Here is a 16,673-nt window from a genome sequence, read left to right on the forward strand (position 1 = left end):
GGGTATGTGTGCCCCTGACAGGTGAAAATCAACCCCGACTGGAGAATAATTAATGAGGAGGTAGACTTTCAAATGAGGAGGCGAGCTGAAATCAGCTCCTCCTGATGAGAATGTGGCTTGATTGTGAGACTCAGCTGCCTCCAGCAATCTGGGCAAAAAAATTCATCTCTACCCAGACGACTATGTTTATTTAGGCTTCTCCTTCATGAGCTGGGTTACCCTAAATCACAATGGGTAGCTGCAAAGGGCATAGACGTATGCTTTATAAGGCTGGGATTCAGCTAGATTTGATTCAGTTTATACTTTAAACAGAACTAAGGTCTTCTGGTTGGGTGAGGTCCTTTCCAAGATCGAGGAGTAGGGTAATCATACCTATCAGCCTGGTTCTTCAACTCTCTACAGGGCCTGGTCCCTGAATGAAGACACAAAAATCTTAATCCTAATTTAACAATTGGTTATTAATATAACAGCAAAAGAATCACTTCTCCTCAATATTATGATAAAAGCAAAAGAAAAACATGCCTTTTCTACAAGTATTACAGGAATGAGAGCTAGTTCAACCTCCTAATTTTACAAATGAGGCCTTTAGAGGTTGTCACTTGCCAAAGTCATGCAAGGTCTAGAATTGCACCCAGGTCTTTTGACACCAAATCCAGCCGCATCCTTTCCCCTGCTTCTCTAGCACAGAACACACAATCTACTATCTGCTTACATAATGAGAGGCAACTATATTTGCTCAAGGAGGATCAAATTCCAATAAGCATAAAATATTAATTTGGAATTTTAAGTTACAACTTGCCTACAGATAGACAGAAATCTGAGTCAGGTAAATTAGCTCTGTGGTTTCTTCAAATGGGAGTCTATTTCATCTCTCAAAATTTATTCAGGCAAAGCTCTGCAATGTGATTACTGGAGTAGGTGGTAGCTATTCTGGTAATAATCACAAGGGAAATACCTAAGAGATAAATTTCAGAATTTTATAAGTTGTCACACAGACCCCAAAATAAGTTAGGTTTGTAAAGAGTGTGACTATTGTATAAAGAGAACATTACTGAGAACTGCTTCATGCCTTGAATACGCAATTGGAATAGCACATGATACCTGCTCACTCAGGAAGCCTTCCTTACCCCTTTCCCATTGAGAAAATCTCAGAATAATTACTTAAAAGTTCCAAAAAACTTTCAGACTGCAGCAATTCTGTGAAACCACTAAGACAGATCTCCATTTTAGGGACAGTGCCAACAACTTTGAAGTTGGAAATACCATATAAAAACCCAAACTGTGCATTTGTTACAAAGAAGCATTATATATCTAAGCCACGATTGCACAAATATAAAGAACTGCAGCTGTCTCCTCAAGCGTTTGTGGCCCAGTGTCTGTCTCTGGTCTTCACAAAAGCATGAATGAAGGACAGACAGGAATTTCTAAACTGATCTCATTTTTTTTTGTGGTTTTGACAGAGGTTTAGAATGATTTTAAAACTAAATAAATCCCATAGAGAGATATGAAAGGAATGTGAATTTGATCTAGAGTTTTCAACAATAACCTCTAAAGTAAATCAGATGTTGCATATTTTAACTATGAAGAAGGGTGTTTAACATCTAATGAGAAAAAGGAGACCAAGATTTTGCAGTAAAACTGAAAGAACCCATTACTTGCATAACACTCCTCAGGGAATATATGGACTAATTTCTAACATGAGAAATCTGCTGCAACTACAGCAGTCTGACAGGGCTTAATTCTCATTCAATTTGTCAGCAATTAAAATCAAACTAGTGAAGTAGAAAATGTACAAGAAATGCTTCTCTATGATGCCAGAAAACAGGACAATCCACAGGAGCAAATGAAATATACTTGATGCAAGCTGAAAAAATAAATTAAAATCTTTCTAAAATGTACAGAATTCTCTCCTTGATTCATACCAGAAAGGTAGGAGGTCAGTGAAGGTGGAAGGAAGCATAAAGTGAAGTGGGGGAAGCCCTGGACTGAGTCAGGTTCTGAATTCTAATTCTAACCCTATGAGAGCATGCCTAGTCACAGCCTTTCTGCCTCCCCATCTTCCTTAAGCATAAAGTAAGGAGGTTGGGCTAGCTACCTGTAAGGTTAAGGGCTCTTCCAGTTCTAATGCTGGTGACACTTTAGGGGGAGCTCTTGCAATGTATTAGCCAGTCAAATTTATTTCCTATTTGTGGGCAAAAAATAAATGCTAACTGGATAAGGTTACCCCAGCTTTTCCAAAAAGAAGTTCACCGGCTCTAAAAAGAAATTCTAAATGAAAGAATCACACATTTTCCGAGTCTAAAAAGACCTTATAAATCTCAGCCCCCTCAAAATCCCTTCTACAACATAACCAACAAATGATCACGCAGCATTCTCCTTGAAGAATGTCAATGAAGAAGAATTCACTATTTTCTGAAGCAGCCCCATTCTACTTTTGGATAGCCCTAATCGTAAGGAAGTTTTTCTTTACATAAAGCCTAAATGTGCCTTTTTGCACCTTCCACCCACAGAACCTATTTCTGCTCTCTGGAGTGACAAAGAACAAGTCCCAGCCCTTTTTCAAATGACAGCCCTTTGTACACTTGAAGACAGCTTTCGTGACCTGTTTCCTTCTCTCTTCCCCCTCAAAGCCTGCCCTCCCCAAGTCTTCTAGCTAAACATTCCTGGTTCCTTCAGCTGAGCCTCTCATAGCATCAGCTATGAACACAGAGCCCTTCACAATCCTAGCTGCTGTCCTCTGAATCCCCTCCAGCTTCCTGATGATTTTTCTAGAAGGCAGTGCCAAGAACTGAACAAAATACTTTAAAAGTGGTCTGACCAGAGTAGAACACAGAGGTGGGGAGAGGAAATAACCTTCCTTATTCCTGGAAAGAACATGTCTCGATGCAGCCTAAGATTGCATGAATTCATTTTAATGTCATATTCATGCTTTTTATAAATATTAAGCTTGCAGTCCTCCAAAATCCTTAGATCTTTTTCAAATAAACTGCTAACCATGCCTCCTCCCTATCCCCTATATTGTACTGTGAAGCTGATTCTTTTTTAATCCAAGACATTACAATATTTCTATTAAATTTCATCTTTGTTGCACTAGCATCCTAGCTTGTCAAAATCTATTTGAATCTTGATCATCATTTAGTGTGTTAGCTCAGTTTTCTTGTCTATAAAAAAAATAAAGAAGCTAAACTTGATGGATTCTAAGGTTTCCAGTTCTAAATCTATGATGCTCTCTCTCTCAAATTTGTTTCATCTTCAAATGTGATTAAGGATGCCAATTATATCAATAAAAATGTTAACCAGCACAGGGCCAAGAATAATCCCCGGGAGCACTCCACTAGAGTCTTCTAAATTGACATCAAGCTATGTTATCAAGACTACTCTTTGGATCCAGCCATTCAACTAGTCCCCAAGTCCATCTAATTACACATTCATCTAGCCTAGAACTTTTCATCTTTTCTATAAGAATAACATGAGACACTTTTGTAGATGCTTCGCCACAAGTTAAGTAAATTTATCTATAGCATTCCTCTGATCTCCCAGACAATCCTGTCCGCAAAGGAAACAAGACTAATTTGGTGTGACCTGTTCTTGACCCTCGCTGAATCGTTGCCATCACTGCTTTTTTGCCTCAGACTTTCATGATCATCTTTTTAATAATATATTCTGGAATTTTGCCAGGAACTGAAGTCAAGTCCACTGGCTTATAGTCTGCAGATTCCATTGTCTTCCTTTTTGTGAAAATTGGGGAAACAGTTACCATTCTCCAATTCTAAAGTTTCTCTCTCATTCTTGAAGACCTTTTACAGATCACTAACAATGGCTCAGAAATCACATCCACCAGTCCTGTCAGTGTGTAATTCATCTGGATCAGGTGACCCAAACCATCATCAAGGGCTGATAGTAATCTCTTACTTTTCTTGTGTATAAACTTCCTATTTTAACCTTTTGCTTAGTTCTTTCCAGACCAAAGAGCATTCTCCTTGGCAGAACAAAAACAAACCAAAAAACAGGGGCAACTTGGTGGTGAAGTGAATAGAGCACTGGCCCTGGAGTCAGGAGGATCTGAGTTCAAATCTGACCTAAGACACTTAACACTAACTAGCCGTGTGACCTTGGGCAAGTCACTTAACCCCAACTGCCCTGCCCTCCCCCCTCCAAAAAGAAAAAAACAAACAAAAAAACAGAAGCAAAATAATAATTAAGCCCCTCCACCTCCTCACTGCCATCAGCTAACAGGACCACCTGAGAAGCATTGCCTGAACTCTCCTGGTCATGGAACTCGCTACCTTTCAAGGAAGAACCATTCTATTTTTTAACTATAATTGTTCCTTACAGTAGACCAAAGTCAATCTCCCTATAGTTTCCTTATAACTTGTTTCTTACTAGGCCGTTTACATTCTTTCTTTGATTCCATTTCCCTCCAACCTCTCCTGCTACTTAAAAAAATAAATTACCTCTTTTTCATCCTTAGTTTTCCTCAACAGCCTCAGCTCATTCTGAGCATTAGCACTCGACTTTATTCTTATAAGGCCATGGTACGCATTTCTCATCATCCTCTATTATCTGCTCGTTCTTCCATTTTCTTTTTAAAAATCCGTGTTGGTTAGTGTATTCCCTGAGCATTCACATTGGTCTGCACAGATAACTCCTTTTTCATCTGCTTTCATTCCTTTTATGTATATTTCTCATATCCCTTTCTACCTCTATCCAGTGTCTGAGAAAACACCAACTGAGTCAACTGGTTAGTAAGATAATGTTAGAAGAATCTAAATAAGAGATATTTATTTCAAAGAAAACTGAAGCTCATTTTAGAGTTCTTTATGGTGTAGATATAGTTAATCCTTCAAATTTTATGTATTTCTCTTTTCAATTGTTTTCTCTTGCTTTTGTGCCCAATTTAAAAAACTGAACTAAACTCTATCCACTGGATTTGACTTGAAAAAGAAAAGAAATCTTTCTGCTGAGAAAAACTCAAGTTCTTTTAAAAATCTACCACTTCACTTTAAAAAAATTTAAAAACTCTTATTGTTTTTATGTTGTCTAGATAAAGAACTTTGGACTCTTTAGTATTAATAGTGCTAAAGATTGAATCTAATCTAGAAAATACAAAGCTCTCCTGTGCTCATGAGAGATATCCTCAACACAAATACTTGAACTGATACAAACTCATCTTGTATTTAACCTAGCAGGATCTTCAGGGACTGGTTAGTTTCCGTGTTGACATAGCAACATATATTCAGTATCTAGGGCAAGAGAAAAGATACTGATACTGTCTATGGGTAAGTCAAGGAACGATTCACAGAGTATCAGTGGTTTAGCGGAAAGAACACTAAATTTGGAGTTAGCAGAGGACCTGAATTTGAGTCCCCATTCTGTCACTTACTACCTGTATGCCTTTGGACAAGTCACTTCACATTTCTGGGTCTCAGTTTCCTCATGTAAAGTGGCATCTGAGGACCCTTCCAACTCTAGATCTGTAATCCTATGACCTTAAAGATCAGTCAGTCAACAAGTATTTATTAAGCACCAGGCCCTGTGCTAAGCCCTGGGCTTAATGCCAGATCCCTTTTATTAACATCCTTGACAACTTCTGTCTGAACTGTTTCACTCATGGAAGTCACTGCTTTCCAAGGCAGACCATTCTATTTTTGAACTATAGTTCTGTCTTTATATTGGGCCAAATCTATTTCCCTAAAATATGAGAAATAAACTGTTTCCTACCAGGCCATCTACATTCAATCCACTAAGTGTTTTTGTTTACATCTAAATTATCCATGGGCAGAAACAATTTTATTATGTTTTTTAGGCAAAAACTTTTTGTTGCAGGTGTGGCAGAAGGCCAAATACAGTTTTTAAAATCTAGGTTACATGTGATGCTTTATTTTTAGAAACTCTTCTGGAATTTGTACTCATATTTACAGATCAAAATGGAAGAATTTGAAATGATATTAACAGAAAATGATTGGTTTATTTTTTCTTTATTTTAAGGGAACTGGGAGAGGGGGATAAAGCATCGATAAGAATCTGTTAATTAATAGCTTAGAAAGAGTAATTAAAATGCTGATATAATTGAATCTGGGAAGAACTGTAATATGATGAATCTGTAGAATATAAGTTCCTTGAAGGGGAAGGACTATTAGTCTTTTTACTTCCAGCACCAAGGCACAACACCTTGCTTCAGGCTTGCTAAATTGAAATTCTGCTACCTCCCCAAAACACTTCCACTGGATGGGATAATCTCTAGATTTAGTAATTCAGCACTTCAATATCCAAGTGTATTGGGCCCTCTCATAATATTCACATTCTTATGGTCGAGTCCCATATTCCAATCCCATTCATTGAAATACTCCTTCCCTGAACCCCTCCTTTTATGGACCATGCAAGTATTCTGGATGTTTTATAAATCTCCAACCCAGCAGACTTATAATTTGCTTATCATTTATCATCTTTGCCTCCTAAAAAACCCTAGGACCAGCTTCCATGGGTAGTCTTTTATCTCTCCCACCCTTCCACAGGAAAAGAAAGGGCAGCAAACTAACTACTTGTGGTACCATAGCAACCAGGGTTAAAAGTAGCATTTTGCAGAAGCTCATTATTAGTGCAAAAAGCATTCTGTATTACAACTGGTTACCTAACAACTAACCCAGAAGCTATTGGTTAGTTCCAAATTTCTTTTGGGAGGGTGTTTGCCTCCCTTTTATAAGTCCTTATTATCACTTGGTGCCAGCAGACTTTTCTTTATTCCTCGGGATCTCTGGCACAATAACTAAATGGTTAATGAATTTCTTCTAATGGGTGTGGTTCTTTTCCCAGATCATATAATATTCCTTCTGAGAAGAGAAAAACGAACTTTCCTCTCTTTTCTTTCTAGAATCTCTTCTAGAAGGAAAATCATAGGAGAATCACAAACCAACAGCTGGTGAGTGAGTGGTATCTGTAGCTGCTGGGAGTGAAGCATTCCTGTTCCAAGAGAGCTGCTGAAGGGAGAACCTGGTCCATGGCAGCAATTAAATCAAAAGAAGAACTCTCTGTCTCTCCAGCTAGGAGGGTACTATGTGCTCTTCTGTTTTTTTTTTCCAAGAGATGACCACTTTTCCTTTCCTATAAGTCTTACAGAACAACAATATGGCTGAGCCAATCATTATATTGGTTGTTTTGTCTTGAATGTTTAATGCTTCATTTCATTAGATAATTAATTAGTTCAGATTTGCTCCTTGATACCTGGCAGACAGCCCACTTTCCTTATCACCACTAGCAACAGCAGCCTCCCAATTGCCACCAAAAGGTAGGTGGTAGTGGGGAATTTAGGAATGGCAGTGCTCCGAAGACCACCTGTCCCATTTACAATCCAGCTCTCAAAGCCATCACCTGGGGAGGCAACTCTTGGTGTTTAGCCATCCCCATCAACTGTCAACAAACTACCACATGCAGGGCAGGCCAGCCAGTCTTGCTTAAGTAGTAGGGTGCCCAGAGGGAGAGACAGGAGGCAGCATCTGCCATGCATGTCAAAGTAACACCACCACCAAAACCAGCCTGACTGCCATCTCCCCTTGGATCTTGATGGAGATAGCCCAGGAACATGAACCCAAGAGCCTTTGGGAATAGCAATGCTTCCAGCCCAGTATCCTCAGTTATAATCTTGGGAAACAGCCCCTGTGGAGAAGCAGCCTGACCACTGTTCCTGTAGGGGCCATAGCTACAAAAGACCCAGAAAGGAAAGTTCTTACCACTTAAGTCCTTGGCATTGTCAAACAGTTCAACATCAAAAACTAATATTACTTTGTAAGTGAAAATGGCATTAAAGAAGAAATATTAGCATCTGATTTGCTGTAGTACCTTAAGAACCATGGGGCCTTTCCATTTATCTGCCCTGCAGCTGAAATTTTCATATGTGTTGTCCCCCATTAGAATGTGAACTCCCCATATTTAATACAGTGCTTTAAATATAGAAAACACTTAATAAATGCTCTATTCATTAATTTAATTATTACTACCTTCCTATTCTCTTACGCTAAAGTTTTTCCTAAGCTTTGCTTAAGCTGATTTTTGCCCCAACTCAAACATGAGGAGCCCCTCTTTTTGATCAAGTCATTAAAAGTTAAAATCTATTCCTTGACACCAGAGGGCCAACTACTGATCTAGGGGCAAATTTCTTCTACTGAATAGGGAGGCAGAGATCTTTTTAGAGGATAAGGAAAGAAGTTGGGGGAAGAAGGGAAATGGCCACTGATAATTAATGTGCTAAGACTTAAATCACCAGCATCAAGATAATACTGTTTGCAATACTTTATTGTCATTTTGATGCCAAAAAAAAAATCATCACCCAGAGGCCCCTTCTCTGGTGATCAGCCTCTCCAGCCTTAGAAAGGCTGATCCTCAGATGACACATATCCTGATAGAGCAAGTCCTTCATGGAGATAGTCACCATCTTTGAAACCCCAGGATGCAGCAGTACTTTATTCATATTAACTCACATTCCTTTACTTCTTTTTTTTTCCTGCTTTTTGGAGGGCAATTGGAGTTAAGTGACTTGCCCAAGGTCACAGGGCTAGTTTTTGTGTTAAGTGTCTGAGTCTGAACTCAGGTCCTCCTAAGTCCAGGGCCAGTGTTCTATTCACTGCACCACCTAGCCGCCCCAACAGTCCTCTACTTCTAAACACAAATACTTGAACAAATCAAATGGGTTAATAGATGTGTAACTAGCCTTAAATCTGTAAATTCCTTTATTCCTTTCTACTATAGGAAGACAAATAACAGGGTTCTAAATTTGTCTATGAAAAGCCATTAGTTCAAAGTCATCTGCATAAGTATTAGTGGGTTTTGGATTTGGGCTGAAAAAAAAAGATAATAAATTTTAGCATTTTAGGCACACAGGTAGAGTATTAACTTTTTGAACTACATTCTTATACAAAGAAGTTTCCTCCAGATTTGGAGAGGGCACATTAACATTACTTTTAGAAGGGGAAGCCTATACAGAACTCACCAGGGCCACGACTGACAATGTGAACAAGTACCACAGTCCTTCGAATACATTATAAGGTTAGAAGGTTTTCTTAGGTCATTTCTTTAGTCATTTCAGGGGTAGCTTTAGGGTTACCTTGAGGTAGTGGGATTCCTCCTAAGTGATTCATTAATAAGAGTGATTTTCAGCAGCACAAAGAAACCACTGAGGCAAGGACCTCAGAGTGCTTTGAGTAACTTCAGTAACAAAGGCAATTATTCAGGAAACTATGTTATTTAAGAGGAACGTTGAGCAATCAGTGACATATTGTTTCACTGATTCTACTGAACCTGAGTTAGAGCAGTAATGTGTGCTGACAACATGAAAATCTGTATTTACAAGGCACAGCCTCCCTGGTACAGCAGGAATCAGGTTTCAGACATCAGGGATGCTGCCTAGATCACATCTTTCCTGCCTTCCTGAACTCTTGAAGGTACTCTCAGAGTGTGGACAGAATTAGGTATGGCCATTCTGACCCCACTGGATTCTCTGCTCAAGGCAATGAATAAATAAGTACTCATACACCTTCATGACTGCTCTAAATTTCTCAATGACATTGTTTTAAAAAAAATTATGGACATGGACATGTTTTCTATAAAGGGATGAGTAATGATGGAAGAGAGCATCACTGGGAAAGCAAGCAGACCAAAGGAAATGCAACACATACATTGAAAAAGTACCACTGAAAAAACTAAGTTATCCAATAAGCCCAGTGATACACCAAGCACTCACTGCACATAGATGTTTTATACATAGGTCCCTCGGGTAAATCAGGAATCAGGTATCTGGAAACAGGCAAACAATTAGACTCAATTGATTAAAAACTCATCTTAAGGACTCAACTTTTGCTTGTTTAAAGATGTGCATTTGAGCACTTCTCACAGCACCTTGCTATTCTGCACGCACCGGACAGCATACACCAGGTCTCTGAAGATGTTCCCTTCCATCTTGGCACGTCCTTGAGAGCAGACAAAGACACCCCCCTTCCCGTCTCTGAAAAGGCACTTCCTAATGAGGCAGCCCTGCAAGGAACTGGCGAGGGACTGAGCCTCACTGTCTCTCTGAAGCTCCTGATGCAGGGTTTTCAATTCCAGGCTGTTCTGGAGGTTGGACAATCGAGTGGTCTGTGGCTGGCCGAACAGAGACCTGGTCAGTGTGTGGCTCAGACTGGGCGCCTGGTGAGAGAATCTGTGCACAAACTGGTCTTCAGGTTCATTTTCACTGCTAGAGCTCTGGCTGCTGTCATTGGAGTCGGCATCGTGGACAATCCCCTTCCCCTCCCTGGCAGGGCAGAGGTCCCTGTTAATTTCCTTCTCCTTCTGAAAGTCTTTCTCACATGCTTGTGGGGATTTTGAAGTCACAAGGAAATTGCTCTGGTCTTCACCTATGACAATCTCACAGGTCCTTAAGTTCCCTGTGGGCAGATGCCCTAAGGTTTCTTGGTTTGATGGGTTAAAAGGTGCTGAGTCTTGGGTAGTTGATAAAGTAGAAGAGGACTTGACCAGGCCCATCAGATGCTTATATGCCCAGTTCCTGTCAGAGGATGGATGCCCTTCCACAGTCACAGAGGCAATTTCACTCCCAACAAACTCACAGTTTTCAAGGACACAAAGGGCTACACTGTGAAGGCTGATGCTGGCTTGATTAAAGGTACAAAATTTAACTTGGCAGGTTCCTGGAGCATGAATCTGCAACTGCCCATTCTCGAAGTTACAGTTATCAAATTGAACATGACCTGAAGATACCTGAGAAAGGAAAATAAGAAAATGAAATTGCAAAGCCTCATTTCTGACCTCCTTTTCCCTTTACAAAGGACTTTCTTTTCTTTCACATAACTAATGCATGATGCATCTCTTAGAAACTAACAGACCTCTGTAGCCTGATCCACCTCTCACACCCATGAGAACTGTCCTTCAGCATGACCTTCCTACCTACTAACATAATGCTAAGCACCAAGGAGCCAAAGTGAGAAACTGTAGACTAAAAGTGTGTGTCTGCCTTTCTCACCATATCCCGGCACCCTGACCAAGTTCTAATGGGCACAAACACCACCTCCAAAAAGAGAAAAGATAGAATGCGTCGTTAGTCCTTTCCATACAACTAGGAGTCCTTGCAGCAATTCAGAGAAGCAATCAGGGATGATGGAATTCGTATCGTAGACCTGGCCAGGCTTATAAACTCAAAAGAATCCTATCAGGGAAGAGTGAGAGTGGAAGTACAGTCCCCTGGAACCCAAGGGGAGAATCTGGAACACGTTGGGCAGGGTGCTTTGGAGGGGATGGGGGAATAGGAACAGAACCTATCCATTTTATAGAAACCAACTCAAGTTAGCTCCCATCATAGGGAGACCCTTGTGCATCTGGTCCTAACAACAACAGCAATAACAGCCAACATATATATTGGTTCAAGGATTACAGAACTCTACAGCTTCAGCTAAGCTTGGGATTGCCAAAAACTGCTTCAAGGCTTGGGCATTCAGATTCAGGGAAACTCCCACAGCAGAGCACTGTCATGGGTACCTTCTAGAAATCTTCATTTTCTATGAATTGACCATTCTTGCCACTGCAGAGCCTTGAGCAAAAGCATTAAACATTTGATGATACCTAAACTTGGCTAAGAAGCAAAATAAGATGAGAACTGAGTGCTTTATTTTTTAGATAAATTTTTAAATTTTATGTTAACTTTTTTGAGATATCTGAATCATGAGATCATAGACTTGGCTGAGGTCTCAAGAGGTCATCTCATTTAGGGAGGTCCACAAAACAGGTCTCCATTTAAAAAAATTCTCCATGGGTGATCAGAAGCCCTCTTGATGTGTTCTAATATTTAATCATCTTCGTTGCCATGAAAATTTTTTTACCTTTATGGTCAACCTAAATTTTCATTGCTATCATTTAAATCCATTTACTATTGTTGAATCCTGTATGTAAATAACCTTTCTGGAAGATAAGTGAAGCCTTCACATATTGGAAAAGAGTTACTGTCACCCCTTGCTAACTTGTTTGTTCCTCATACTTTGTAGGGAAAAAACTCAACATTTGTCTCCAGGTCTTTGTGCCAGCTTTGGGAGGGTTTATTGGTCTAACTGAAACAGATCAGGGATACAAACTTTCTTCTTCCCATATTTGTCAGGTATATATTGTGGGATTTAGGAAAAATAATTTAGTTTCTCTCAAGGATAAAAGGATTCTTGACAACTAACTGATCTGGAAACCCCTTTTAGTTACAATTTTCAATTTCTTTCTTTTCCTATCTTTTTAAAGAATAAAATTTGCCCCCAAAGGGACTACTCTGGATTTCTCTACCCTCCCCCTTCCTTCCTGAGTGTAGAAGATGATGAGATAAAAATGGATAGTGAAAAAGCCAGAGGACAAAATGTAACAGAGGAGAAAAGAAAGAAGGGAACGTGTACAATCCATACATTAGCAACGATAATAATATCTATATGGTACGTTAAGGTTTGCAAAGTGCATTACAAATATTATCTCATTTAATCCTCATCATTACCTTGAGAGGTAGGTGCTATTATGATCCCCATTTTACAGAAGAGGAAAGTGAGGCAGACAAAGGTTAAGTGACTTGCCCAGGGTCACACAACTAATAAGTATCTGAGGCTAGATTTGAAATCAGGTCTTCCTGACTCAGGTCTAGCTCTCTATCTGCTGTAGCACCTAGCTGCCTCTAACCACGGATAAGAAAGGAAAAGCATGACATGCCACTAGAGCTGAAGATTAAGATTAGAAAAATGAATAAGCGGGTTTGCATGATCTCAGTCTAGCTCCACACCCACCTTGTACATAACAGGGCTGAACCACACCGGCATGAAGACAAGATTGCACAGACGGGTTGTGGCACAGTGCTGATCCACACAAACCAGCAGAGCCACATCTCCGAGCTTCCCTTGGCCCATGATCTCCACAGGCACGTTCAGGATAATTTCACCCTGTTCTTCATAGATGCCTGGAAATAGCACAATCTTATCATAAATGTTGGCTGAGGTCAAGGCACTGCCAAGGTTGTCAAACTCACAACCAGGTCCAACATAGAGAATCCGCCGGTCCTTTCTCCTTCGAAAGAGGTAAAAACAGTTAGAAGACTCTAATTCCTGGGCATTTTTGGTCCAAGTCTTAGCAGCCAAGTGGTGTTGTTTGAAGGCTTCTCTCCAAGACCGAGGCTCCACATCAGGCTGGTTGGGCCAATTGGGATGCCGGCACTCGATGCATCTCAGGCACAGCTGGCGCCACCTAGTGCTGTCCAGGCTGAGAATGAGTTCATACCAGGCTTTGCACACTAGGCTACAGCGGCCAAGATCAGGAAGTCGCATATAGGCTAAGATCAGGCGCCAGAGTTCCAGGGGAAGACCACTCACCTCCATGGTCACCTGGGAGATGGGGAGCACACACAAAGGTTAAATATGAAATAAGACCATCAATTTTTAGGTTAACAGTTCAGTTTTCCTTTTAACTCTCCTTGGGATCTATTTGGCCTAAGAACACACAAAAATAAACCTACGTTCCATTCTTAATTTATATAAATTAGAGGAAGCGTAATAATAATAATAACTAACATTTATAATGTGCTAAGCACTGTGCTCAGTAAGCACTTTACAGATACCGCTTCATTTGGTCCTCACAACAACCCTGGGAGGCAGGTGTTATTGTTATCTCATTTTACAGATAAGTAAATGAGGTAGAAATTTAAGGGACTTTGTAGGATCACACAGTTAGTGTCTGAAACTGGATCTGAACTCAGGTTTTTCTGCCTCCAGGCCCACTGCTCTATCCACCAGGACAACTAGCTGCCTGGGTTAGCTCCCGGGTCTCCTCTGACATTAGGAAACTGACAGATATATGGAGAGGACCTGCAATGATCTTAAAAGTTCCATGGCATGTTCAGGGGAAAGGAGCTGCCTAAATAGAAATAATCTTTATTCATAATCATTACTATCATTTATTTATTTTCTATTTTATTACAATTTTCCATAATAATTTTTTCCACATGCTCTATTCCTCCTCCAACAAAGATAAGTTGCATTGTGACTCCCTTTCCAAAAGGCCTGATTGAATTGCTTCTTCCAAACATCAAATATTCAGATTCTGGATTCAACCCTGGATTCCCAAGCAATAGTGACCTGAGTAAATTTGCCAATTCTCTTAAACACAAATAATTAGAGATCATCTTTGGGGACATGTCTATCTTTCATCGATCCCAATCTCTTCCCTCTTCCAGACAAAGAAATGTGCTGGTGGAAACACAATTTTAAAAGCATGGTGAGTGTGTGTGTGTGTATTTTCAAGATATCTAAACATGGGGAAAATACTAAATGAATCATAGATCACATAATTACCCCCAAAAGGTGACTGAGAGGGAATCCATAACTAATGATCTGAATATCTACTTTCTTATCTCTATAATGCCTTTATGAGATTGATCTACATTCTATCAAAGGTATCCTTAACAAAATATGAAAAGGAAATTGTCAGGATTTTTTTGCCAATTATTTTCTTCATATCTAGCCTCCCTCTCTTTTGAACTCCTATATCATTTCACCAATTACCTCTTGGACATCTTCAATTGCATAATCCAAAGGTATCTCAAAGTCAGCAGGTCCAAAACATAACTCATTTTCTCCTTCTTCCTGTCCCCACTAGCAAACCTTTCCATCTTCCTAACTTTCCTATTTTTGTTAAGGACTCCACTATCTTCCAGTCTCCCAGGTTCACAACCTCAGTCATCCTTGACTCTTTCCTCTCATATATCCATTCAGTTGCCAGTTTTTTTAATTCTACCTCCACAATGTTTCTCACATCTGTCCCCTTCTCTCAACTTAGACATCGACTACCCTGGCTCAGGCCTTGATTCCTATTGCCTAGATTATTGCAATAGCCTTACAATTTGTCTCCTTGCATCCCGTCACTCCCTTCCCCAATCCACATAGCTGTCAGATTGATATTCCTAAAGTGACAGCACCACTCTCCAGCTCAACAAGCACAAGGGACTGCTTCTTGCCCTAGGATAAAAGGCAAAGTTGTAGGGCCTTTAAAGCCTTTCACTTTCTGGCTCCAGCCTACTTGTCTAGGCTTATTTCGAATTATACTGGATAAATGAAAAAGTATTTAAGTGCTGGCTATGTGCCAGGGACAAAAGCAAAATAGTTTCTGTTTTCAAAAATGTTAACATTCTTTCTTTTTTTTCTGGAGTAAAGACAAACTTTAATTTGATAGCCAATTAAGTATCCAGAAACATAATATCCTAACCAGTTCCATGCCAGGAGTACATACAACTTTTAAATTACTTCTTTTTGAAAAAAAAATTACAAAATGTTAACATTCAAATAGAGAGAACATATATAGGGGAATTGTGGCAAAGGAGGGGTGCTTTGGTTTGGGAAATCAAAGGGATGGCGAGCGGAGCAGTAGAGGAGTTGACTGGTCAGCAGTAATGACAGCATTAACTTAGGATCATAGCATCATTGCTTCAGAGATGGAAGGAACCTTGGAGGTCCTCCAATCTAACCCTCTTATTTTATAGTTGAGGAAGTGGAGGCTTAGAGAGGCTAAAAAGTAAGTCAGGTGTAATTGGTTAGCGCTGAATACAAAAACCTCAGGCTCTAAACCCAGCACTCTGCCCCCCAGACTCTGACAGGTGATCTTTAGGTCACTCCCTCAGATATTTCCAAAGCACCATAAGTGGGCACTTATCCCCTTTTCTCCTGCTTCCGGCTCCCAAGTTTTGATTATTTGTATTTGCATCCGCAGCACTTAACATAATGAATGCTTTACCAGCATCATGTTTTATCATTCAGTGTAGGGCAGGGAAGGGAAGAAATCGGCTAGAAGATGGTTCAAGGAGACAGCTGGGAAGAAAAGTATGGTCTGGGGCCACGTGACAGTCACCAATCCGGACGGACAGCGTGGGACACCAGGGCAGGAGAAGGTCAAGCCCTCAAGAGTATAGTCTCTGAAGATCTGGGGAGTGCACAGAGCAGAGGGGCGGCCATATTGCTGGAGTGAAATGTTTCAGCCAAACTGCTCTACTTACTGTCCCTTGTATGCCATAGTCTTTCTCCCATCTGCTTGCTTTGCACAGGCTGAACCCCATTCCTGGAATGGATGTCGTTCTCACCTCTATCCCTTACAATCACTGGCTTCCTTCCAACCTCAGTTCAAGTGAAACCTCCTGCAGGAAGCCTACCGTGATTCTCCCCTTCCCTGTTGTTGGTGCCCTTCTTTCAGAAATTACTTGACATATTTATTTTGTATTTGATTTTCTTTTTAGAGTGTGTGTGTGTGTGTGTGTGTGTGTGTGTGTGTGTGATTTCCCCTCAATGGAAAGGAAACTACTTGAGGACAGGGGCTGTCTTATGTTTGTCTTTGTAACACTAGAGCTTAGTTCAGTACCTGGTACAAAATCAACACTTAATAAATTGCTTAGTTAATGTTGAATGTTTCATAGCAGATCATATTTTCCCAGTAACATAATTTTTCTGAAAGAGGCAAAGAATATAAGATCTCCCTAAGCTTTGTGTTTCAGTGTCTTTTAAAGGCATCTGACTTCTATACTTTGATGGATCTATGGTCTCATTGAAAGAGTTATCTCTTCTAATAGTACAGACCACAACACAACTGTATCTTCAAGTGTGACTCCTCTTGTTCATGTCCTCTCATATGTT

General features: G+C 40.1%; 1 protein-coding gene across 1 annotated transcript in view; it reads right to left on the bottom strand.

The window, feature by feature from the left end:
- Nucleotides 1-16,673, bottom strand: part of FBXO10 (F-box protein 10) — a 97,689-nt gene that overhangs the window by 54,544 nt on the left and 26,472 nt on the right. The window contains exons 2-3 of the mRNA XM_069085263.1: nt 12,792-13,382; nt 9,889-10,746 (exon numbers count right to left, since the gene is read on the bottom strand). Coding sequence (XP_068941364.1) covers nt 9,889-10,746; nt 12,792-13,376 — 1,443 coding nt within the window. The 5' untranslated portion in view covers nt 13,377-13,382. The remainder of the gene's footprint in view (nt 1-9,888; nt 10,747-12,791; nt 13,383-16,673) is intronic.

The sequence above is a fragment of the Petaurus breviceps genome, unplaced genomic scaffold (assembly GCF_028583685.1).
Source record: "Petaurus breviceps papuanus isolate PSGF00001 unplaced genomic scaffold, PetGlider_PUasm1.0 175, whole genome shotgun sequence".
Lineage (NCBI taxonomy): Eukaryota > Metazoa > Chordata > Mammalia > Diprotodontia > Petauridae > Petaurus > Petaurus breviceps.